General features: G+C 40.9%; 1 protein-coding gene across 1 annotated transcript; it reads left to right on the top strand.

The window, feature by feature from the left end:
• Window positions 1–10,784: 10,784 nt before the first annotated feature.
• CCND1 (cyclin D1) lies at window positions 10,785–27,502 on the top strand. Its single transcript, XM_088461487.1, has 5 exons — window positions 10,785–11,071; window positions 12,437–12,649; window positions 13,500–13,659; window positions 20,757–20,905; window positions 23,269–27,502. The coding sequence occupies exons 1-5, from the start codon at window positions 10,880–10,882 to the stop codon at window positions 23,422–23,424; spliced, it is 870 nt and encodes a 289-aa protein (XP_088317613.1). The 5' UTR covers window positions 10,785–10,879; the 3' UTR covers window positions 23,425–27,502.
• The last annotated feature ends 319 nt before the right edge of the window (window positions 27,503–27,821 follow it).

Below are 27,821 nucleotides of genomic sequence, written 5' to 3'. Positions count from 1 at the left end.
GTAAGTAATAGTGTATGTAGCACATTACACAGCAGCACTATGTATGTATGTAAGTAATAGTGTATGCAGCACATTATACAGTAGCACTATGTATGTAAGTAATAGTATGTACAGCACATTATCCAGGAGCACTATGTATGTATGTAATAGTGTATGCAGCACATTATACAGCAGCACTATGTACATATGTAATAGTGTATGTAGCACATTATACAGCAGCACTATGTATGTGTGTAATAGTATGTACAGCACATTATCCAGGAGCACTATGTATGTATGTAATAGTGTATGCAGCACATTATACAGCAGCACTATGTATGTATGTTATAGTGTATGCAGCACATTATACAGCAGCACTATGTATGTATGTAAGTAATAGTGTATGCAGCACATTATACAGCAGCACTATGTATGTATGTAATAGTATGTACAGCACATTATACAGCAGCACTATGTATGTATGTAATAGTGTATGTAGCACATTATACAGCAGCACTATGTAAGTAATAGTGTATGCAGCACATTATACAGCAGCACTATGTACGTATGTAAGTAATAGTGTATGCAGCAGCACTATGTACGTATGTAAGTAATAGTGTATGCAGCACATTATACAACAGCACTATGTATGTTATAGTGTATGCAGCACATTATACAGCAGCACTATGTATGTATGTATGTTATAGTGTATGCAGCACATTATACAGCAGCACTATGTATGTATGTATGTATGTAAGTAATAGTGTGTGCAGCACATTATACAGCAGCACTATGTATGTATGTAAGTAATAGTGTATGCACACATTATACAGCAGCACTATGTATGTAAGTTATAGTGTATGCAGCCCATTATACAGCAGCGCTATGTATGTATGTAATAGTATGTACAGCACATTATCCAGGAGCACTATGTATGTATGTTAGAGTGTATGCAGCACATTATACAGCAGCACTATGTATGTATGTATGTTATAGTGTATGCAGCCCATTATACAGCAGCACTATGTATGTATGTAAGTAATAGTGTATGCAGCACATTATACAGCAGCACTATGTATGTATGTATGTATGTATGTATGTTATAGTGTATGCAGCACATTATACAGCAGCACTATGTATGTATGTAATAGTGTATGCAGCACATTATACAGCAACACTATGTATGTATGTAAGTAATAGTGTATGCAGCCCATTATACAGCAGCACTATGTATGTATGTAATAGTATGTACAGCACATTATCCAGGAGCACTATGTATGTATGTAAGTAATAGTGTATGCAGCACATTATACAGCAGCACTATGTACGTATGTAAGTAATAGTGTATGCAGCACATTATACAGCAGCACTATGTATGTATGTATGTATGTTATAGTGTATGCAGCACATTATACAGCAGCACTATGTATGTATGTATGTATGTAATAGTGTATGCAGCACATTATACAGCAACACTATGTATGTATGTATGTTATAGTGTATGCAGCCCATTATACAGCAACACTATGTATGTATGTAATAGTATGTACAGCACATTATCCAGGAGCACTATGTATGTATGTATGTAATAGTGTATGCAGCACATTATACAGCAGCACTATGTACGTATGTAAGTAATAGTGTATGCAGCACATTATACAGCAGCACTATGTATGTATGTATGTTATAGTGTATGCAGCACATTATACAGCAGCACTATGTATGTAATAGTATGTGCAGCACATTATACAGCAGCACTATGTATGTATTTAAGTTATAGTGTATGTAGCACATTATACAGCAGCACTATGTATGTATGTAAGTAATAGTGTATGCAGCACATTATACAGCAGCTGTATGTATGTATGTAAGTAATAGTGTATGCAGCACATTATACAGCAGCACTATGTATGTATGTAAGTAATAGTGTATGCAGCACATTATACAGCAGCTGTATGTATGTATGTAAGTTATAGTGTATGTAGCACATTATACAGCAGCACTATGTATGTATGTAAGTTATAGTGTATGCAGCACATAATACAGCAGCACTATGTATGTATGTATGTAATAGTGTATGCAGCACATTATACAGCAGCACTATGTATGTATGTATGTAATAGTGTGTGCAGCACATTATACAGCAGCTGTATGTATGTATGTAAGTAATAGTGTATGCAGCACATTATACAGCAGCACTATGTATGTAAGTTATAGTGTATGCAGCCCATTATACAGCAGCACTATGTATGTATGTAATAGTATGTACAGCACATTATCCAGGAGCACTATGTATGTATGTTAGAGTGTATGCAGCACATTATACAGCAGCACTATGTATGTATGTATGTTATAGTGTATGCAGCCCATTATACAGCAGCACTATGTATGTATGTAAGTAATAGTGTATGCAGCACATTATACAGCAGCACTATGTATGTATGTAAGTAATAGTGTATGCAGCACATTATACAGCAGCACTATGTATGTATGTATGTTATAGTGTATGCAGCACATTATACAGCAGCACTATGTATGTATGTAATAGTGTATGCAGCACATTATACAGCAACACTATGTATGTATGTATGTTATAGTGTATGCAGCCCATTATACAGCAGCACTATGTATGTATGTAATAGTATGTACAGCACATTATCCAGGAGCACTATGTATGTATGTAAGTAATAGTGTATGTGGCACATTATACAGCAGCACTATGTACGTATGTAAGTAATAGTGTATGCAGCACATTATACAGCAGCACTATGTATGTATGTATGTTATAGTGTATGCAGCACATTATACAGCAGCACTATGTATGTATGTATGTAATAGTGTATGCAGCACATTATACAGCAACACTATGTATGTATGTATGTTATAGTGTATGCAGCCCATTATACAGCAGCACTATGTATGTATGTAATAGTATGTACAGCACATTATCCAGGAGCACTATGTATGTATGTATGTTATAGTGTATGCAGCCCATTATACAGCAGCACTATGTATGTATGTAATAGTATGTACAGCACATTATACAGCAGCACTATGTATGTATGTAATAGTGTATGCAGCACATTATACAGCAGCACTATGTACGTATGTAAGTAATAGTGTATGCAGCACATTATACAGCAGCACTATGTATGTATGTATGTATGTTATAGTGTATGCAGCACATTATACAGCAGCACTATGTATGTAATAGTATGTGCAGCACATTATACAGCAGCACTATGTATGTATGTAAGTAATAGTATGTGCAGCACATTATACAGCAGCACTATGTATATATGTAAGTAATAGTATGTGCAGCACATTATACAGCAGCACTATGTATGTATGTAAGTAATAGTGTATGCAGCACATTATACAGCAGCACTATGTATGTATTTAAGTTATAGTGTATGTAGCACATTATACAGCAGCACTATGTATGTATGTATGTAATAGTATGTGCAGCACATTATACAGCAGCACTATGTATGTATGTAAGTAATAGTGTATGCAGCACATTATACAGCAGCACTATGTATGTATTTAAGTTATAGTGTATGCAGCACATTATACAGCAGCACTATGTATGTATGTAAGTAATAGTGTATGCAGCACATTATACAACAGCACTATGTATGTATGTAAGTAGTAGTGTATGCAGAACATTATACAACAGCACTATGTATGTATGTAAGCAATAGTGTATGCAGCACATTATACAGCAGCACTATGTATGTATGTAAGTAGTAGTGTATGCAGCACATTATACAACAGCACTATGTATGTATGTAAGTAGTAGTGTATGCAGCACATTATACAGCAGCACTATGTATGTATGTAAGTTATAGTGTATGTAGCACATTATACAGCAGCACTATGTATGTATGTATGTATGTATGTATGTAAGTAATAGTGTATGCAGCACATTATACAGCAGCACTATGTATGTATGTAAGTAATAGTGTGTGCAGCACATTATACAGCAGCACTATGTATGTATGTAAGTTATAGTGTATGTAGCACATTATACAGCAGCACTATGTATGTATGTATGTATGTATGTAAGTAATAGTGTATGCAGCACATTATACAGCAGCACTATGTATGTATGTATGTAAGTAATAGTGTATGCAGCACATTATACAGCAGCACTATGTATGTATGTAAGTTATAGTGTATGCAGCACATAATACAGCAGCACTATGTATGTATGTAAGTTATAGTGTATGCAGCACATTATACAGCAGCACTATGTATGTATGTATGTAAGTAATAGTGTATGCAGCACATTATACAGCAGCACTATGTATGTATGTAAGTTATAGTGTATGTAGCACATTATACAGCAGCACTATGTATGTATGTATGTATGTATGTAAGTAATAGTGTATGCAGCACATTATACAGCAGCACTAGGTATGTATGTAAGTAATAGTGTGTGCAGCACATTATACAGCAGCACTATGTATGTATGTAAGTTATAGTGTATGTAGCACATTATACAGCAGCACTATGTATGTATGTATGTATGTATGTAAGTAATAGTGTATGCAGCACATTATACAGCAGCACTATGTATGTATGTATGTATGTATGTATGTAAGTAATAGTGTATGTAGCACATTATACAGCAGCACTATGTATGTATGTAAGTAATAGTGTATGCAGCACATTATACAGCAGCGCTATGTATGTATGTATGTAAGTAATAGTGTATGCAGCACATTATACAGCAGCACTATGTATGTATGTAAGTAATAGTGTATGCAGCACATTATACAGCAGCGCTATGTATGTATGTAAGTAATAGTGTATGCAGCACATTATACAGCAGCACTATGTATGTATGTATGTAAGTAATAGTGTATGCAGCACATTATACAGCAGCACTATGTATGTATGTAAGTTATAGTGTATGTAGCACATTATACAGCAGCACTATGTATGTATTTAAGTTATAGTGTATGCAGCACATTATACAGCAGCACTATGTATGTATGTAAGTAATAGTGTATGCAGCACATTATACAGCAGCACTATGTATGTATGTAAGTTATAGTGTATGTAGCACATTATACAGCAGCACTATGTATGTATGTATGTAATAGTGTATGCAGCACATTATACAGCAGCACTATGTATGTATGTAAGTAATAGTGTATGCAGCACATTATACAACAGCACTATGTATGTATGTAAGTAATAGTGTATGCAGCACATTATACAGCAGCACTATGTATGTATGTAAGTAATAGTGTATGCAGCACATTATACAGCAGCACTATGTATGTATGTATGTTATAGTGTATGTAGCACATTATACAGCAGTACTATGTATGTATGTATGTATGTAATAGTGTATGCAGCACATTATACAGCAGCACTATGTATGTATGTAAGTAATAGTGTATGCAGCACATTATACAACAGCACTATGTATGTATGTATGTAAGTAATAGTGTGTGCAGCACATTATACAGCAGCACTATGTATGTAAGTAATAGTGTATGCAGCACATTATACAGCAGCACTATGTATGTATGTATGTTATAGTGTATGCAGCACATTATACAGCAGCACTATGTATGTATGTAAGTTATAGTGTATGTAGCACATTATACAGCAGCACTATGTATGTATGTATGTATGTATGTTATAGTGTATGCAGCACATTATACAGCAGCACTATGTATGTATGTAAGTAATAGTGTATGCAGCACATTATACAGCAGCGCTATGTATGTATGTAAGTAATAGTGTATGCAGCACATTATACAGCAGCACTATGTATGTAAGTAATAGTGTATGCAGCACATTATACAGCAGCACTATGTATGTATGTAAGTAATAGTGTATGCAGCACATTATACAGCAGCACTATGTATGTATTTAAGTTATAGTGTATGCAGCACATTATACAGCAGCACTATGTATGTAAGTAATAGTGTATGCAGCACATTATACAGCAGCGCTATGTATGTATGTAAGTAATAGTGTATGCAGCACATTATACAGCAGCGCTATGTATGTATGTAAGTAATAGTGTATGCAGCACATTATACAGCAGCACTATGTATGTAAGTAAGTAATAGTGTATGCAGCACATTATACAGCAGCACTATGTATGTATGTAAGTAATAGTGTATGCAGCACATTATACAGCAGCACTATGTATGTATGTAAGTAATAGTGTATGCAGCACATTATACAGCAGCACTATGTATGTATGTAAGTTATAGTGTATGTAGCACATTATACAGCAGCACTATGTATGTATGTATGTATGTTATAGTGTATGCAGCAAATTATACAGCAGCACTATGTATGTATGTAAGTTATAGTGTATGCAGCACATTATACAGCAGCACAATGTATGTATGTAAGTTATAGTGTATGCAGCACATTATACAGCAGCACAATGTATGTAAGTAATAGTGTATGCAGCACATTATACAGCAGCACTATGTATGTATGTATGTAATAGTGTATGCAGCCCATTATACAGCAGCACTATGTATGTATGTAAGTAATAGTGTATGCAGCACATTATACAGCAGCACTATGTATGTATGTTATAGTGTATGCAGCACATTATACAGCAGCACTATGTATGTATGTAAGTTATAGTGTATGTAGCACATTATACAGCAGCACTATGTATGTATGTATGTATGTTATAGTGTATGCAGCACATTATACAGCAGCACTATGTATGTATGTAAGTTATAGTGTATGTAGCACATTATACAGCAGCACTATGTATGTATGTATGTATGTTATAGTGTATGCAGCAAATTATACAGCAGCACTATGTATGTATGTAAGTTATAGTGTATGCAGCACATTATACAGCAGCACAATGTATGTATGTAAGTTATAGTGTATGCAGCACATTATACAGCAGCACAATGTATGTAAGTAATAGTGTATGCAGCACATTATACAGCAGCACTATGTATGTATGTATGTAATAGTGTATGCAGCCCATTATACAGCAGCACTATGTATGTATGTAAGTTATAGTGTATGTAGCACATTATACAGCAGCACTATGTATGTATGTAAGTTATGGTGTGTGCAGCACATTATACAGCAGCACTATGTATGTATGTAAGTTATAGTGTGTGCAGCACATTATACAGCAGCACTATGTATGTATGTAAGTTATAGTGTATGCAGCACATTATACAGCAGCACTATGTATGTATGTAAGTTATAGTGTATGCAGCACATTATACAGCAGCACTATGTATGTATGTAAGTAATAGTTTATGCAGCACATTATACAGCAGCACTATGTATGTATGTAAGTAATAGTGTGTGCAGCACATTATACAGCAGCACTATGGGCCTGATTCAGAGCCGCTCGTAAGCGGCCGCTCGTTCGTTCCGAGCGATGTTCGCACAACTGCGCATGCGTACGGATTGTAATACGCATGCGCGAACCAGTCAGTGCGGCCGGAAATCGTTAGTTCGCTAAATAGCGAATGCCTGCTATTTTGAGTGACAGAATGAGGCGTATGTGGGTGGTAACAGGGGATGGTGCTTGAAAACGGGGAGTGGAGATCAGAACGCAGGCGTGCCTAACGGTCAAAACGGGCGTTTTATGGGTGTGCATAATTAATACAGCAGCGTCATTGACCACGTCACTGGGTTATTTTATAGTCAGAACTGCTCGCAAGATTGCGGTAGGAAAAACCAACCACAAGAATAGCGAGCAGTTCATACGCTGGTTGATGTACTCGATTAATCTAATAAATAGCGGACATGACGTAGGATGCGAGCGGCCAGGGGGCGTAGTTTTCCAAAAAACGACCGCATGTTTGGTTCGCTCGTTCAGACCTAGAGGCGTGAACAGACCGCAAAGAGCGAACGGTTCATTTGAATAGCCACCCCTTTTTTCTGAACGAGCGAGCGCAAATAGCGTCCGGCTCTGAATCAGGCCCTATGTGCGTATGTTATAGTGTGTGCAGCAGATTATACAGCAGCACTAGGTATGTATGTATGTAGTTCCCAAACTGTGCACCGTGGCACCCTGGGGTGCCTCAGGTTGGTGGTCCAGCACCAAATCATATTCTTTATGGTCAATGTAATGTAAATATGTGGACAAACAGAAGTGTAAACCTGTCCATCACCACATAACTGAGTCTAAAGGGGGGTATCCACTAGACGATAAAGTTGAACGATTGAATGATAATGATAAAATCGTTCGATAATCGTCTGAACATCGTTTGAACATCGTTTGCAAATCGTGCAGTAATTGTTTCTAACGATGTACGATGCGCGCTCCCGCTGGTCGTTTGATCGTCTCCTCCATCGACTGAACATGCAGGTCAATTTCACTTGATTGCTTACAAATCGTTTACACATCGTTTACCCATCGTTTACACATCGTTCACGCTGAACGATCAAACGATGAACCACTATCTGCCCACTATAGCTGAAAACTCTCAATCACAGATTAAAACAACATAGTTTATTGTTATATCTTTTGCAAATCGTTTGCATATCTTTTGCAAATCTTTTGCAAATTGTTCAGAGTGGAAGATCATATTTCAAGGGAAACTTCAAGGGAAAATCGTTAAGATGTTGGACAGGAATAAAATCGTCTAGTGGATGCCCCCCATAAGGATGACAGCTCAGCACAATTTACTTCACTTTACAACATTTTTTCTGAATTTCTCAATAACAAACTTTTGGCTTAGGGGTGCCGTGAAAACAGTGCTGAGGCATTACAGCGCCGCGATTCAAGAATTTTTGGGAACCACTGATGTATGTAATAGTGTATGTAGCAGATTATACAGCAGTATGTATGTATGTATGTATGTTATAGTGTATGCAGCAGATTATACAGCAACACTATGTATGTATGTATGTTATAGTGTATGCAGCAGATTATACAGCAGCGCTATGTATGTATGTAAGTAATAGTATGTGCAGCACATTATACAGCAGCACTATGTATGTATGTATGTAATAGTGTATGTAGCACATTATACAGCAGCACTATGTATGTATGTAAGTAATAGTATGTGCAGCACATTATACAGCAGCACTATGTATGTATGTAAGTTATAGTGTATGCAGCACATTATACACCAGTACTATGTATGTATTTTATAGTGTGTGTAGCACGTTAATACACCAGTACTATGTATGTGTTATAGTGTGTGCAGCACGTTAATACACCAGTACTGTGTATGTATGTTATAGTGTGCAGCACATAGTACACCAGCAGTATGTATGTATGTATGTTATAGTGTGTGTAGCACGTTAATACACCAGTACTATGTATGTGTTATAGTGTGTGCAGTACGTTAATACACCAGTACTATGTATGTGTTATAGTGTGTGCAGCACATTAATACACCAGCACTATGTATGTATGTTATAGTGTGCAGCACATAGTACACCAGCAGTATGTATGTATGTATGTGTTATAGTGTGTGCAGTATGTTAATACACCAGTACTATGTATGTATGTTATAGTGTGCAGCACATAGTACACCAGCAGTATGTATGTATGTATGTGTTATAGTGTGTGCAGTACGTTAATACACCAGTACTATGTATGTATGTTATAGTGTGTGCAGCAGGTTAATACAACAGTACTATGTATGTTTTATAGCGTGTGCAGCACATTAACACACCAGTACTTGTATGTATGTATGTATGTATGTATAGTGTGTGCAGCACATTATACAGCAGCACTATGTATGTATGTATGTTATAGTGTGTGCAGTACGTTAATACACCAGTACTATGTATGTATGTTATAGTGTGTGCAGCACATTATACAGCAGCACTATGTATGTATGTATGTATGTTATAGTGTGTGCAGCACGTTAATACACCAGTACTTGTATGTATGTATGTATGTTATAGTGTGTGCAGCATGTTAATACACCAGTACTTGTATGTATGTATGTATGTTATAGTGTGTGCAGCACGTTAATACACCAGTACTATGTATGTATGTATGTATGTTATAGTGTGTGCAGCACGTTAATACACCAGTACTTGTATGTATGTATGTATGTTATAGTGTGTGCAGCACGTTAATACACCAGTACTATGTATGTATGTTATAGTGTGTGCAGCAGGTTAATACAACAGTACTATGTATGTTTTATAGCGTGTGCAGCACATTAACACACCAGTACTTGTATGTATGTATGTATGTATGTATGTATAGTGTGTGCAGCACATTATACAGCAGCACTATGTATGTATGTATGTTATAGTGTGTGCAGCACGTTAATACACCAGTACTATGTATGTATGTTATAGTGTGTGCAGCACATACAGCAGCACTATGTATGTATGTATGTATGTTATAGTGTGTGCAGCACGTTAATACACCAGTACTTGTATGTATGTATGTATGTTATAGTGTGTGCAGCACGTTAATACACCAGTACTTGTATGTATGTATGTATGTTATAGTGTGTGCAGCACGTTAATACACCAGTACTATGTATGTATGTATGTATGTATGTTATAGTGTGTGCAGCACGTTAATACACCAGTACTATGTATGTATGTATGGATGTATGTTATAGTGTGTGCAGCACGTTAATACACCAGTACTTGTATGTATGTATGTATGTATGTATGTATGTATATTACAGTGCACGCAGCACATGCTTTGTCTTTCACACAGACAAGAGCAGCAGCAGTTACATTATGGTGGTGGATGGAGGATCCCTATGAGAGCGCTGCCCCCTCCCCCAGGCCGGAGCCATAGCTGTGAGGAGGAGGAGGACGGGCTATGGGCCATGTTTAAGCTGCGCCCGGCCCCGGCTCCTCTGTCTCCCTCATTCCCTCTCCTCTCCTCACACAGCAGCACCGTCAGTCAGTCCGTGTGCTCCGGGGAGACGGGCAGCCGGCCGCAGACATGAACCTGATCTGCTGCGAGGTCGATGCCATCCGGAGAGCGCACCTGGACCGCAACCTGCTGACCGAGCGGGTGCTGCAGACCATGCTGAAGGCGGAGGAGAACTGCTGCCCGGCCGCCAACTACTTCAAGTGTGTCCAGAGGGAGATCCTGCCCCACATGCGGAAGATCGTGGCCACATGGATGCTGGAGGTGCGTCATCTGCCTCACCCGCAGAGCTGACCATCCAATGCCCCTAAGCACCTCCATTTGTCTCACCCACAGAGCTGACCATCCAATGTACCTACTGAACCTCCCTCTGTCTCACCCGCAGAGCTGACCATCCAATGTCCCTACTGCACCTCCATCTGTCTCACCCGCAGAGCTGACCATCCAATGCCCCTAAGCACCTCCATTTGTCTCACCCGCAGAGCTGACCATCCAATGTACCTACTGAACCTCCTGTCTCACCCGCAGAGCTGACCATCCAATGCACCTACTGCACCTCACTCTGTCTCATCAGCAGAGCTGACCATCCAATGCCCCTACTTCACCCCCCATCGCATCACCCGCAGAGCTGACCATCCAATGCCCCTACTTCACCCCCATCTGCATCACCCGCAGAACTGACCATCCAATGCACCTACTGCACCTCCATCTGTCTCACCCGCAGAGCCGACCATCCATGCCCCTGTAGGGGCACCACCATTGCACCCATATTTGCCTCACCCGCAGAGCTGACCAGCCATGTCCCTATAGTGGGTTCCCCAGTGCACCCCCATCTGTCTCCTTCAGTCACTACATCCCCAATCTTCTACATTTCCCTTTAACAAAAGTGCTCCCACATCACAGGGGGGGTCTTGGACAGTGGGAGGTAGCCCCCTCCCCTAGTCCTAGCACCTTTACCCAGCTCTGCAGCCTGCTGGCCCCAGACACTGTGCCCAAATCACTCCCACCCCATCCTTATGTGAGGCGCAGAAGTCGCCTTGTGTGGGCTCTCCATGTGCCCCCGGGATCACCTCTCTGTCCTTCCCTAGCAGATGGCCTTTTGCACGTATACTAGGCCTATCCCCCTGACACTAAACAGGCTGGGGACAGGATTCATTTCACCACCCCCGACCTCCTAGCACACCAGAAACTGTGCCCCAAATGCCTGGCCCTTTCCCAGCCTCCTGGAGGGTGCTGGGCAGGGGTGCTGTTACTAATTACCCTAGTTAAGCTAGTACTTGTATATGGTGTTACTCCTACACTAATGCATGCACCTTATTCCTTCCAATAGCTGCAAAGTGCAATTGTTTTGTGCAATTACTTTTAAATCTACCCTATTATTGTTGCCTCTGAAGCTTTTGCATTCTGTAGTGTAGGCTGCAACTAGAAGTCTCAGCATGCCCTGCCATGGAAATATATAGTCTGGGGGGGGGGGGGGGGACTCTTCCACCACAGCTGGGGAGCCAGAGGTAGCCTGTATGTTTGCTGAGGCTGTATATCTATATATTTGTGTCATTGCCTATCTGTGGTTGCTGTCCCCTTTATGTACCTGGAGTACATTCTAACACATGGTCCACTTGTCTCCCCAAGGTCTGTAGAGGAAAGTGCGAGGAGGAGGTTTTCCCACTGGCTATGAACTATCTGGATAGATTTCTGTCTGTGGAGCCACTCAAGAAAAACCGATTGCAACTGCTGGGGGCAACATGCATGTTCCTGGCATCCAAAATGAAGGAGACCATCCCTCTAACTGCAGAAAAACTTTGTATATACACAGATAATTCCATCAAACCAGAGGAGTTGCTGGTAATTTCCTGTTTAATGTACATAGGGGAGTCCATCACAGGCTGCACATCTGTTTTATTAGCCCTTTGTGCAATTTGGGACATTTGGTGTCTACTTTACTTATTTTTGTATTTTGATTTGGAGAGAAAACGACATGGTGCCACTTTATTTATGCCTGGCTGCCATGCTTTATGCAAACTGAGAATGTCTGACAATAAAAAAAAGTCTGTATAATGTAGTTTATTATGGAATTATGAACAATGTGAGAGTGATACTCCATGCTTCTACCACATGCAGCATTCTATTCTTAGACTCTGGCGCCCCAAGTGGAGTAATAGTGAAGCTGAATTTGCTGTAAACCATTGTAAGGCGATAGTCTGGATAACCTGTAGCTTTCTGACTTGTGGTCCTGCCAGAGCCAGCATGCTAGGGACTTGTAGTTCCACAGTAGATGGAGGTTGCTTAGATCTGATATTTATTGTAATAGAGACTGGATTTCAGTGAATGAGGGAAAACTGGGTATTCATTTAGGTCATAAACTTTCTAAAGGATTAGGGCCGGACAGTAATTGATACTGTCACAGTGTAATTAGCACGGGCTGTACTGGAACGACGACCATTATAAAATTATAACCCAAAATAAAGATGTAAGAGTCTAATTGATATTTTAGAGCACATTTTTATTGTCCTATATCTTGCACAGTGCAATTGCTGTAAACATTATGGGTCATCATTATACCAAGTCCTTATTCTGCAGGAATGAACTAATCAGACATCAATATACATAGATCTAATATACTATAATTTACTGCAATGTCTAATGCAGCCGATTCTTATCACTTTTCCTGTGTCGCCCCCTTCTGTCCCAACAGTTTATGGAGCTGCTGATCCTGAACAAGCTGAAATGGGATTTGGCTTCTGTGACTCCTCACGACTTTATTGAACATTTTCTTAACAAAATAGAACTGACTGAGGACACCAAGCAGATCATCCGCAAACACGCCCAGACTTTTGTGGCACTCTGCGCTACAGGTACGGGTGTTAGAGGGCATTTTCTGGAAATGCCCCTGTCGTTGATGCCCGTCGTGCTATAGCCACTTACTGTAATTGCAGAGCGCCTAGTTGCACCCTTAAACCCCCTCGTGTTACAATGTGGATTACTGGCTTGGGGCATAAAAAAAATTAAAAAAATGTGTTGCAAAAGGTAAGTTTACTCTCCAATGTAAAACAAATGCCTTAACTATGAAACCAGAGTTCTGTATGACCCTAAATGCTCAATGAATTTAGATGTTTTGGTGAAGCCCCTCTCCCTCCACCCTGGTTCGGTGGATGTGATATCGTGCGTGTATTTAGTGCTGGCATGCTCTGTCGGTGCAGAAAAAATGGTTTTTCTTTTAGTTCTGCTTTTGTAATTGGTTGTATTTGGCCGATAGAGAGAAGGGATCCCGTCTGTCTTTGATTAAACCAGTAGTGTTTGCAACTATCGAGTCATATCACGGAGTTGTCAGTTCACCCAAGCAAATCATTGTGTGCTAATGGTCGGTGCTCTCAACCTGTGCAGTCTCTCACTTCTAGCCATGTAATGGACACCCACTGCTGACGTCTTCAACTGGTATCCCTGCCAGACGCACAGCTAATGCTGGTTTTGTATGCTAGGGGCACATTTGGGGTGGGACGAGTTCTGCCTGTATAGATTGCACACCAAGCAATGTTTTGACTGTTCACTTGTTGATTTAAGGATAAAAGGCAGCTTTACCTAGGAAGGTCACCGTCCTTGCATGATCGTAAATTGCTTTTGGTTTATTACATAATATTACAGGTAGGAGACCTTAAATTGAGGCTGTCCTTCCCATAACGATTTCTTGTTGTCATGTGGGATTTTGTGAATGGTTCCCTGCAGCCGTGGCTGCTTCTGTAATTGGAAAATAAATGCCCCCATGGCGAATGGCAGCCAGAGATCCCTATACTCTGTAACCGGTCCCTTTGTTATAAACAGGGAGAACTTTCATTCACTCCTCTGTGTTAATCGCACGTGACTGGCATATCATACATACTCTGCCTCTAGAGGACAGAATCACGTGTGGTCACCTCCACCTAGAGATTCTCACCCCATGTTGCTTGCTCAGTTAATGATTTATGTGCAGCATATTTTATACAATTCTTGCAGCGGCAAACCATTCACAAATGATCCCCTTGGAATGTCGCAGAACATGTTTCTTATTCTTAAGTCAGACTGTAGGTGCCACAAGTGTCAGATGCAGGCAGTCTAATAAGGACTGAGGCGGTTTAGGATCTCCTCCTGTGCTTCTGTTTTAACCCCTCAGAGCCGTGCTCCGTGGCGTGTGGTGGGACACGCTGTTACCCTGACTCCGTGACCTGTTTTGTGTTGCACTGACCAGTGAACTAGCAGAAAGCGGAGGCCGTTCAAAGGTTGCCAGCTTGTTAAGATTCCGGCACTTTGATCTTTCTGGCTGTTGTTGAAGGCTAAGGTGCATATGTTTCACGATTATTGCTGTCCCACCCTCGGATCACGGAAACCTTTTAAAACCATAATCTGATTTCTGTAGGCGTGAGGATCATTTTTATTTATTTATATATGCGTTCCGAGACCTTCGGGTTATTAGCGGACATCTAGAGGCAGAGGGTTGTGAAAATTCTGTTTGATTGTTTTTAGTGCCCTGTTTTCTTAGCATGTGAACAAATGAAATAATAGTGTTTTAATCCCGCACGGGATCTGATTAATCCACAAACTTTGTATCGTGCAGAACCTCAAACCTTCTCCAGACTTTGCAGCTGTCCACTGTCCTACGTGACTGGGACTGTTGGTGTCACTTCAGACCTCTGTCCCATTAGGAACATCTGCAGGTTCAGACTTCTGTTCTGGCCAATAATTCCATACTGAAACTGACTATTAAAAAAAAAAAAGCCTGTAAATTACACAGTTATGTTTCTTTATAATTAATTATGTGATTTTTGTCCCTGCTGTCGGCGGCCTCTGCAGTACAATGCCCGCAGACAAGAAGGTATATTGGTTTGCGACCATGTGGGGTATGAATAGAGATATGACTGACCTTGTAGCATGATGTATCCTCACAATTGTGTATGGGTTGTCTGTAAGCATTGCTCTTAGGAGGGGGGGGGGGGTAACACTTTCTTGCACTGAAATAACCGTTTAATCGTTGGAATATCTGTCGCTAGGTGTCAGAGCTGCTTCTGCTGTTCGCCCTGTAGATTCTCCCCCCTCAGGCTACATGGTGTACAGCGGAGGTACTCCACAACCGGCCCTCCAGCTGCTGTGCAACTACATATCCCAGCATGCCCTGCCACAGTTTTAGCACCCCCTAGTGGCAAAACTGTGGCAGGGCATGCTGGGGATGTGAAGTCCCAGAGCAGCTGTAAGGGACGCATGGTGAATACCCCCTGGTGTATGGATTTCCGCAGTAAGCAGTGGCTTTATGGCTAATTAGCTGATCGTGTTGGCTATAGTCTAGGTTGGCGAATCAAGAAATATGAAATGAGACTTTTATGCTGTGCAAGGCTCTTGTGAGTACCCCGTTGACCTGCACACGTGATGAAAACTAACTCTGCACAGCTGTTTGGCAATGTACCAGTTACAACCTGGTGTTCTGCTAACAAAAAAAAATAAAAAATTATTTTTTTTCTCAGAAATAAAAAAAATTAAGAACCCCTCCCTTACCTCGCTGCATGCTCTCGACACTCCCTTCTATTCCCTTCTAAACAGAATTATACATTTCTGAGCCTCAGATTGGCAGCACAGCATTCTGGTGCCTCCAATTCCTTTGTGGCGTCGGCAGTCACACTTCGGGGGGGAGGGGGGGTTCATTTAGCGCTAATAACGGTGGACAATGCACAGGGGAGCAGGGCCCCTAAGCAGCACAGCTGGCAGCTACACAAGATCCGACTGCTACGGGGCCCTTATGGGACCCCCCCCCTCAGCTGCTTGGACCTTCAGCAGCTGCTTGCCCCCCCCTAGTTACGCCCCTTGTTTTAATATATTTAGCCTGCAGTCTCTACAGCAAAGTAATTTCAAACAACACTGCAGCCATGTTTGTTCGGCAGAAGTTACCAAGTTCTTCTTGCCGGTGTGGAATCGGCAAGTTCATCCTGTTATCCGCACGCAGATGAGAACGGGAAGGGAAACAGGCCGGGGTTAGATGAATGGGAATTATTATTAGTGTTTCTTTTCCCGGCATGTGGCACTAAATGCGGGCTCTTTAACCTTTTCACTGAAGTTGTCACTGGAATAATAATGAAGAATCAACGATTGTGCCTCGCTCGCTTTCTAAACAAACGCGGGAAGCGGCATGGAGCGCACACAGGCTCGTACGCACGGTCCCAGTGAGTTATAGCCAGCGGCTGCCTGTTGCCTCTGTCTGCGTTGATTGATATCCTGAAGTTTTGATTTGGCTGCTTGAAAAGATTTTCATTCATAGCCCTTTGCGCTCAGACAGACGGGGCGGCTCCCTTCACAGGAGAAGGGGGTCCGGCTCGCTACAATGGGGAATTCTCTGCCCCCTCCTCCTGCGTTGCACAGCCTGGGTGCTGCTTTGTGTGTCTTCATGGTGGCTGGCAGTCTATTCTTCATCAACGCTGAACGTGTTTATTCTTTTTGGATGAAGTCTCAGATAGGCTGCCTAGGATGTGTGCTGGCCTATTCTCCTTTTGTGTCCGTGTCAGGTTCAATTCATCTAACCGCTTCTCTCTTGTTCCCGGGTGTTCAATAGCGCAAGATGAAGCAATGGAGTCTGACAATACTGACACACTCCAACTGCAGCGCTGGGGCCTTTTGAGTAATATGCTGAAATTAGTGGCCTCTGCCACGGATTATGCCTTGTTGAATGTAACGAAACAAAAAGAAAAAAAAAAAAAAAAGTGTACGCGCTGCTCGTCTGGGGCGGTTATTGGCTGAGGACGGTGTTGTAAAAGAAACATTTATATTCTTTGTAGCGTGTAAGAGCCTCCCAGCTATACATTCTCTCTCCTCACTAGAATATATATATATATATATTTTTTTAAATGTTCCACAAAATGCCACATTATTGCATTTACTTATTTCACATATTTTAATTTATTTTTAATTTTTTTTTTTTTTTTAAAGCATAATTTTTTATTTTTGGGTGTGTTTGTGAGTTAGGTGGCAGTGTGGTGTGTGTGTTTTGTTTGTTTTTTTTAAGGTTTTATGTGCCTGCTGTTGAGTTTATTTGACACTTAAATGCGCAGTTAATTGCAGGCAACCATGTATCCAGAACAAGAAGCCAATTTAGAAATTTTAAGAAGGGATGGTCTGCGCTTTTGTGAATGTTTATTTCCTTCTTACACCGTTGTCTTCAATCCCACATCGTCCGGGAAATGACGCATGTTTTATCCCACCCACTTGGTGATGCAGGTATAATCTGCTTGTTGTCCCTCCTATCCAGTGCAAGATGCTAATATTGGGCGTGTATGCCCTTTTTTTGTGGCTTAATGAAAATCGCTCCTGCAGTTGTTGTTGGTGACCGCATCACCTGCACGCTGGAGACTGAACCAGTCCTCATGAGAATGCAGCTTATCGATTCGTTCGAAACTAGTGACACAAGGGAGGTGCGAGCCAGTGAATGGGGCGGTGTTGGTTCCGGTCACTGTGTATAGCTACCTGCTATGTTTGCTGTTGTTTTTAAGAGCACCAGTGATTCATGGTGCTAGCAATTTTGTAGACGAACTGGAAGGATCGGCGAATAGTGCGTAACATAGAGCTGATCTGTCGGTGTATTATGTCATCCGATCGTCCCTCAGAGAGGGCTCCTAAAACAAACCTGAAGAAATGACTTTGCAAACAGTACAGCATAGGATGGATGTCTAACTATGGCTTCGTCTCCTGTCACTGCAGGGGAATTCTGTGAGGCCTGGGGTAGGGGGGGAGGGATGGATGGATGGATGGATGTATGTATGTGTGATTGGCAAAGTGTGTGTATGCCTTTCTGCACACTGGGATAACTTAAGGAGAGATCAATGAATAAAACACTACTATCGTAGGATTCTACAAAGCTGCCGTAGCATATGGCACGGTGGATGGCATTGCTGCCTGTAAACACCGGCGGTTATATATGACCTGGGCACTACCTTTTGTGTAGGTTTGTTAATTTCCCTCTACAGTCCAAAAACATACTGGTAGGCGAATTGGTTTCTAGCTTAATTGGCCCATGCTTCTGTGTGCTAGGAAATAGATACCCACTAGGGCTGGGAATAATTGCCATGAAAATGGTGCTTATACAGTGATGCGTAACATCTTTGTGGTATAAAAGGCACATTTAAGGTACGTGGAAGATTAATTCCTGAGATGTTAGATGTGTCCTCACTAATCTATCCTCAAACTGTGCCATGTAGCCCCATATGGCGCACTCCGAAAAATGCAACTAAGCTGCGCCAAACGTCCCATCGCTCACACTTTTTTTGTTGAATTTGCACCTGTTTCGCCTGGCTGATGCGATAATAGTGCGTACCCTGTGCACCCCTAGTGAATTTGCGTGTTATAGCAGTGCGACAAGGACTCTTAGCTGAGAAGGAAGGTAGGAGACCCACAGACCCAAATGGCTAATGGTGCGCATACACGGTCAGATTTAAAGGATGATATCGTTTGATCGTTTTATAGCGTCTTTTTTTTTTTTTTTTTGTTACGCGAACGACCAAACGATGGTCAATGCACGGATGGTCGATCTCGACCATCGCCCGTGCATGCAGGCCAACCTGGTTGATATTGACAAGGTTAGCGTATTTACTATAGGGACCCGCGATCGTAGATCGCAGGTCGTTACGTTATTTGGGGGTTGGTGCATGTTGCTGGATGTTCGATATATGATCGTCCTGTGTACGGGCCATAAGCCGTACCATGCCTCCTGCCATTCTTAAGGCCTCATTGCACTACGATTCTGTCTGTGTACGATTGTGATGCTAAAAACACCATAGCAGCTATGCATTGTGCCATATACTGCAAAAAACTCTACACATCTGTACCTGCAATTTTTTTTTTATTTTTTTTTTCTTTTGCGCCATTGAATCGCCAGATTTATCCAGGAATTTCTTTGTCGCTTTGATTCTCATAGAGGGTTAGATGCAAACTGAAGGGCTTTTTATTTTCGCCTCGCAAGCTGCTGTCCCTGAACTGAAGGGAAAAGAATTCTCGTGTGGCAGAAGTTTAGAGAGAATAGCTATTTAAAAACGTGGATTATTCCTGAGAGAATGGCCCGGCTGCTGAATTGGGAAGCCCGGCCCCTACAGGAAAAACGCGAGACTGGCTTTGTGTAGACCTACAGCAATGCAACTTGGATGGGGTCCCAGTGTCCTGGCACCATTGTGTCCCATCAGAATGTAGCCTGCTTGTGTTGGCACCCCGGGCACTTAGCTCTGGTACATTTTCACGGAGCCCTTCCTTCTTGTGATGGTTGGCAGCTAGATGCTTACAAAGGATTTCGGAGGTGTGATCCTGGCTAGAATAGGCAACTTGCCGATTGGTGAAGGCTTCCAGATATTTATTGCTAACTGCTTGTTGTCACTTTGGGAACCCCCCCTGGGACCATTCAGCCCCTTAATCCTGGAACTGGGCTGAAATGTGCCCGGGAGCGGGGGAGAGAGCATTACCAGGTCACTTTGAAAAGCCGCACTGAGTGATTTCTTTTGTGCAAAGAAACGAAACTGTCTTGATTGTGATACAGGAAAGTGCACTGACTTGCTGTACCCAGTGCAGGGGGCACCGTCGGGAGGGGGGAGCTTTTGATGTGCTGAGGCACTTTGCTGCGTTTTAACTATAATCGCACAATGGCACATCTGCCTTCTGGTTCTTTATGCTAACGTTTGGCCAGACAGATCTGATACTCTCAAATTAGAAATGCATGTTACTATTTACACAGAGTTCTAATAATAATAATGCCGGATGTAGGCTCTTCTGCAATCTGACGACCTCGTACTATGCTTAAAATCCATCTGATGTGTTTAAGATTGCCGTCTGCACGGTAAATACCGCAATTACGCCGCATTCAGACTGGCAGAAATAGTTATCGGCCTGTTTCTTAGCAGTGATTAGTAACTAGCAGCCTGTAGTATCTTAACCCTTTGTCATTTCTTCTTTATTGCAGATGTAAACTTTATATCGAATCCCCCTTCCATGATCGCCGCTGGTAGCGTAGCAGCCGCTATTCAGGGTCTACATTTGGTGAACACGGACAGCATCTCTTCCTCCCAAAGCCTCACGAAATTCTTATCGCAGGTCATCAAATGTGACTCTGTAAGTAACCTTTTTATGTCCCCCTAACTCCTCTGCTACAGACGAGGGGGGTGTGTGGCTAAACTATATCGTATCCCATGTCACCGTTACATCCACCTGCTTCCTCCTGGCCCAATACCGTATGTAGAAGGTGTAACACCCTTTTGCTCCATAGCACATAGTATTTAATTCTCTCATGCAGACGGTATAGCTCACCCACGTGATGACTTAGTCACCAGAGAGGGCTTTGGAACGCAAGTTTGCGCTTTTATCTGCTTTGTGCACACTGACATGCCCCAAAATCCATCGCATGACCTGCCGTGAGCCTGTATCTCTGTGGCAGACTGACCGTGCCTCTGCCTGGCAGCCATACTACTTCTCCAGGGAGATTGTTAAAAGTGGATAAACATTTATAGGAGGGTAGCTAAAATGATGCATGCTTTAAAAAGTACTTGGTTTTTAATGCAAAACACTTAGGAGTCTAGTTACTAAGCAGTGTTAGGAGACAGAGTGAAAAGTGATAAGGTGCCAGCCAATCAGCTCCCAACTGTCATCTCACAGGCTGTGTTTGAAAATGACAGTTGGGAGCTGATTGGCTGGTACCTTATCACTTTTCACTCTGTCTCCTAACACTGCTTAGTAAATAGACCCCTTAAGCTGGATACACACTAGACGAGACGTCGTCCGATTCGGCGTATTGGAGCGAGATATCGGGCACATTGTTTAGTGTACCCGCTATGTCGCTGACCAAGCGCACTCCCGCGAGTCTTCGGCGACCTCCTCCGTTGGCCTTACATGCAGGGTCGACGGGATATTCGCCGCTACCCCCCCCCCCCCCCCCCCCCGCCGTGGATGCCCTTATCGGCTAGTGTGTACCCAGTCTTGGAAGAAATACTTGCTGGGACTGGAGGCCTGATTCAGACCCGGATGCGATTGTCGCCCATCTGCACATGCGCAAACCAGTCACTGCAATCGGGAATCGTGGGCTCGTAGCACAAAGACACTGCGCTGCTTTGAATGACTGACCGTGCCATTTGTGGGTGGTAACGGGAAGGTGCTTGTGAACGGGGGAGTGGTTCCGATTAATCACACATTTCCTGGAGATGACGTGTGCTAAGAAAGAAAAGTGGGCGTCTTTATACCGGCGTGCGCTCACTCTGCCGTCGCGCTCCAAGACCTAGAGGGCGTCCTTACACCAGACAGTGAGATCGCGGAATTTGCATACCCGGCCCCTTTTGGATGCGAGCGATCGCGGCTTAGCGTCCGGGTCTGAATCGCCCGAGCACTGTACGGGCCTGTCCGCGACCTCCGTAGCTGCGGCAGCCCCAGGCAGAATGCAGGACTTGCAGCACAAAGGAACACAAACTCATCGGCAGATGTCCCGTGTCAGCGCCGGGAAGGGGTGACCCTCCCAACACAAACAAGTTAATCAGCAACACGAGCTGGAACATTGATGACGGTTGATCAATAAGCATTCAAGGGAGAAAACAGAATCTGCTTTTCTTTCTTTTTGAGAAATTAGGTAGTTTTTCCACATTAAACGTGCATCTGTCCAGTCCCTGTGATCATCCACTTTCCTCTAAATATAATTTAGGCTCATTTGTGGACTACCTTACACATCGGTTAAAAAATAATACCTGCCACTCATTTTACAGGCTGAACCAGCCTCTACGTCTCTTTATTCACCAGGAAGTAGAGGCCTCAGAGGCACGAGGCACTGTAAGTAGGTTTCCTAGGGGGGAAATGTATCAAATATATGAGAGAAAGTGGTGAAGTTGGCCATAGCAACCACCCGGCTTCTGTCATTTATTTAGCAGGGTCTATGAAGTGACAGAGGCTAATTGGTTTCAATGGACAATTTAACTTTTGTTTCTCTGAAAAGTTTGATAAATCTCCCCCCTTGCTGCATTATACTAAAAGTTTGTCGGAAGCTGCAGTAATGCAGCACAGTGGTGGTTTTCCATGCACCCACAGTGAGAAGTCGAAGTGAAGCAGGGAACCGAATGCTGGCCATGCCAGGAACTAGACATTTGGAATTACAATTTATGCGAAAGATCCGCTGTTATCCAGACAGGCTGACCCAGAATCATGTTACATATTCAGAGAGACACTCGTAAAACCAAATAAAGTATTTACAGCTGAATATTCCCCCATTCTATAATGAAACTGTTAGGGGATTCTCCTATAAACAGCATGTTCACTAGTTAGCGCTGGTAGGCCATTAAAAATGTTTTCCTTCTCGGTACTCCCCCCAAGCCACTAGGGGGCAATGTTCTGTGTCTAAAAATGCAGGGGATTGGTATTGTCTTTGCATGGTGGCTGATGGAAAATTGCATTTATAGGACTACAGGATGTACATTGACTCTGCTTCTCTTTCTCTGTAGGACTGTTTACGGGCCTGCCAAGAACAGATCGAGCTGCTGCTGGAGTTCAGTTTGCGAAATTCATCCCAACCGCACAAAGGCTCCGACGCAAAGTCCGCAGGGGATGAAACAGACCTTTCAAGTACCCCCACCGATGTCCGGGATGTGAACATCTGATTGCATTAATGGAATCGTGACATTTTGCGTAATTTTTTTATTTTTTTTCCCCCCTTGCTATGGAACGTGAGGTGTGGACAAGAGTCTAATGGGAATGAACTTTCTCCCACACCCCTCTCTTGACAGAGCCAAACCTATGGATGAATACAAGTGTGAGGATTCTCGCCATTTCTCCTATATACCTGTGACCTAATATAAAATCCCAAAAATAACTATTAGAAAAAAAAAAAAAAAAGCAAACAAATAGAGAAAATAGTGTTTGCATAAGCCTCTGTGGGTTTGTGCTAGAAAAAAAAGACAATAATCAGCTAGTTTTATATTAAAGTGTTTATGTCTGTATGTTGTAAAAATAGACATTAACAGAAGACAGATGTCTCCAGGGGAGGTACTAAATTTGGTTCCTTATGTGTAAACTGCCATTTTTAACGTAGAAGAGGCTTTTAGTTAGTTTTTTAGTTTTTTTTTTTAAATAATTCTGTCTTCTTAATACACCTATTGCTTTTGCAGTCTAAGCAATCTCTATAATCTGCTTGCTATCGCATGTAGTCACTTTATATTCTCTTTACATGTAATTTTACCTCTTAGTTTTTATATCCTCTTCACTTTATAAATGGTTAATGTAACTCATACAATAGTATATCTTAGTATAGTGCATTACTATATGTTAATCATTATGTATGGCTGTGGATTGTGTCTGCATAGGGCTTGTAGGATTCCAGTTTTTTGCAACTTCTCAAAGCTTAATTTAATGCCCTTATCTTACTCTATTATAAAGAGATAAGGACATAGTGAACATAATATATTATATTTTTATAATCTTTGGTATTATTATTTTTATTTTTTTTCTAGCTGCCTCTATGTAAAATAAAAACTGGTATCGCCCCATATATCCCAAGCTGGAAACTACAGAATCAATCCACAGACCTAGTTGTGTGTTTTTATGTTCTAAAACCATTCCATTTCAAAGCACTTTGGGTCCTTTTAACAAATATGTTCTATGTGGGAATCAACAAAAAAAAAATGGAATGGTTTGGAAATATGTTGATGTTGGCATTTGCAACCTGAACGGCGAGGCAAGTGATTACTACTATTAAGCTGAACTGGGCAGGCTCCGAGCATTTTGGGAGTTGTAGTTTAATGTTCAACTGTTGCCTACACACTATGGATGCAGCATTTTGCAGGCTGATCCAATATTCATGAGGATGCGGGCTAGCTACTCGGGAAGCAATGACCTCTCAGAGGCATTCCAGGGTTGCATAAAATTGGATTAAAAAAAAAATATATTTTTTAAATAAATGTTTAAATTTAAAACGTTTACTTTAAAAAAAAAAAAAATGTAATTAAAAAATTCTATTTAAATCCCCAAAAAATCTGATTTAAATCAAATAAATCCATTTTTTATTTTTAAAAATTCAATTTTATGCAACCCTGGCATTACCACTGTTGCCGAAGGTTCAGCCATCACTTTACTAGGAACTAGTGATGACATTATAATCTTCTGTGAAGTGGTAGGTGGCAAAGGATAGCTCACAAAACACTTCCATGGTGTGTATGTGATGAGTTTACTCCATCACTAGTTAGGGAGACCTAGGACACCTGCCCAAGTTTAAAAAAAAAATGTGTCTAGAAATATTTACATTGACGCAGTACCTGGATCCACTTTTTGCCTGTTCTTATGGATGGTGAAGTGCTTCAGTGTCTGCTGTTTAACTTTAAGTGGGGCATTCAATCAGTGGCCATGGCTTGTGGCACAAGTGCTTCAATTTGTTCTCCAGCACCTCGCGGCCACCAGCACCTCATGTAGGTGCACTGAATCTGCGATGTTGCTGTATCGTAATTATTGTTGAAGTGCACATCGCTGATAATTAAATGCCCCCTTATATGTTCTCACATAAGGGCAAGTTAAACTTAACGCTTTATCTGAAGTTAATGTTAGAATGGAATTTTTTTTTTTTTCTCAACACTAAACTATATAATTTATCGCTAAGGCTAAATAAATATTTATTGCAAGAGATCCTCACAAGGCCAGTATCACCTTAAAAACAAATAATAATAAAAAAAATACAAATAATGCAATTGCCCCTTTTTATATAAATTCTTGGGGGTTCTCAACCCATGATGCAGTTTGCCATGATAAAAAAAAAAAAAGTAAAAACAACCGATTCAGTGACACTGACCATTCACTGTCACCATGCAAAGCACTGTAAATTAATTTGTGGAGGTTATGTATTTGAAATTTGTGTTAAGTTTTTCTCGTCACCCTCCACTTTATTTCTTTCTTTTATTCTTGGCTAAAACACACTCAAAAGAACAGTATAAAATTTGCACATTGAACCTCTGAACCTTTTTTTTTTTTTTTTTCTATTTTAATTTTATTTTATAAAAGCATGAATAGTTTTGAAGGGAAGCAGTTGACTTTACGGACGAGAATGTATCGATGATCTGCGTATGTGAGAAAATGCCCTTATGGTGTTGATTGTAAAAAAAAATAAAAAAAAAAAGCAAAGAAAAAATTTAATAAAAAGAAAAGTGGAGGATGATCTCCGGTTTTATTAAAGCTGCTATGGATTTATGTTCCCAGCATGGTTTGAAAAGAAAAAAAAAAACAGTGCTTTTCTGTATCTGTCATTGTTTTATTTTGCTGCTATTATGTTGTAGTCCTTTTTGTTATGTAATGTCACATATTTACTGCCATTTTCTAGAATTCAATTTTCTCATAGAAAATTATATTGTTGACTTTTTTTTTTTTTTTTCTTTTTTTTTAGATTTTTGTATGTGGTGAATTTTTACTTTAATGTGATCTACCGCTCTATTCCAAAAAGTAAAAAAAAAAGATTCTTGTTTCATAATACCTCACGTCTCATTGTCACATTCAAACCAGGTATAATGCGATCCAGTATCTCTTAGGTCTGTAGCCTTAAGATGTTGAAAGCCTAGTCCAGTTGGGGTCCAGAATTATAATGTTGATCTTTGGTTGGACGTTTTAAAAGAAAAGTTAGACGTTTCAAATGATCCAATCTTATTTGCATTGGAATGTGTATGCAGAGTTGGTTTTATGGTCTTGACTTTGCTTAGGCCATTAATCCTTTGTTGGTTGAGGTGCAACACCACTGAAGTCTGTAAGTCCTTGATCGGCTTAGAATGAGCGGAGCCATTGGACAGTGGCTATGCGTGTTATCACAATGATATTGGTTTTGCCATTGACTAGGTTATTTTAAGGCTGTGGCTACAAATGGCTGTATTGCACCTCCATTGGGTGAAAAAATAAATCAAAGGTAGGATTGTTCGTAGAAAGTTACTTTAGAAAATGCATTGTATACCACTTAACCTTATTTTCTAGATGAGGTTTGATGTTTGGAAACCAATATGTATCTCGCTCGTTTTGTAGCCCTGTTTTGTTTTTGGGTTGACCACAGAGAAGCGTTTCAGCTGCTCAACAAATGGGGTGAGAGGTGCTTTGTGCTGTGAAGGCCATAGATATCCCAGCAAGCTGGCTATTGTTCTTGCCCAGAAGAACTAATTGGCTGGACGCTGCATGCTGCTAAACCAAATTCAAATTTGTGGGAGTTGACGATTTACAGAGATTATATGAATCCATTTGACCTTTTTACTGCCGATATTCTTAGAGTACGTGGCACATCCTGTCCAAATTCCAGGAATTTTTTTTTTTTTTTTCTTTAACGTTACCGTTTACCTCAAACTCTTTGTTTCTGCATGACTTAACTTTCCTTCACTGGACCAAATGTGTTGGTGATGGTGGCGACCAGTTGTCTTGTTTTGTTAATTGCTGGGACAGCATGTGAACAATATCGTTCTCAAATAGTGTAACTTTTGCAAGGCCAAAGCCTATTGGTTCATGTTCTGAGAGATGGGTGATGTTGTTCTATTTACATTTTTCTTTCATTTGTCATTTTATCAATCATCTTTTGTGCATCTTGCTCTCTGTTCATGATGATCGGTCTGAAACGCACATTATCACCAACAGACCTGTATGTAACACATTACTCTGCAAGTATGAGTCGTATGAAAAGTATAATACGAACTAAAGATTAGAAATAAATTGCGTTTTAAAAAGCAATGTTCTGGTGTGATTTGTGGCTTCATAATTTTTATCTTCATAAACACCTATACACCTAAACCTTTATAGGGCCTAATGTAATATATAGTTCTGTACGTTTTTTGTTTTTTTGCAAGAAAGGCAATTTTGTTCAGTTGGCAGTCAGATTTAAAGTGCCAATTTTTACTAAGGCAAAAACAACCTGCTTTTGCCTTAGTAAACATTGCCACTTTAAATCAGATTGCTAACTCAATGAATTCTCTGCACTTTCAAAAACTTGCTACCTAGAACATTTGGCCCATAGTCTATTAATCAAAGTTGATTGAGGCTGAGTGATGGG

Source organism: Taudactylus pleione, unplaced genomic scaffold (genome assembly GCF_031769625.1).
Source record: "Taudactylus pleione unplaced genomic scaffold, aTauple2 ptg001060l, whole genome shotgun sequence".
Classification (NCBI taxonomy): Eukaryota; Metazoa; Chordata; class Amphibia; order Anura; family Myobatrachidae; genus Taudactylus; species Taudactylus pleione.
Note: the sequence above shows the minus strand (reverse complement) of the source record. Positions and strands in the feature narration are given on the sequence as shown.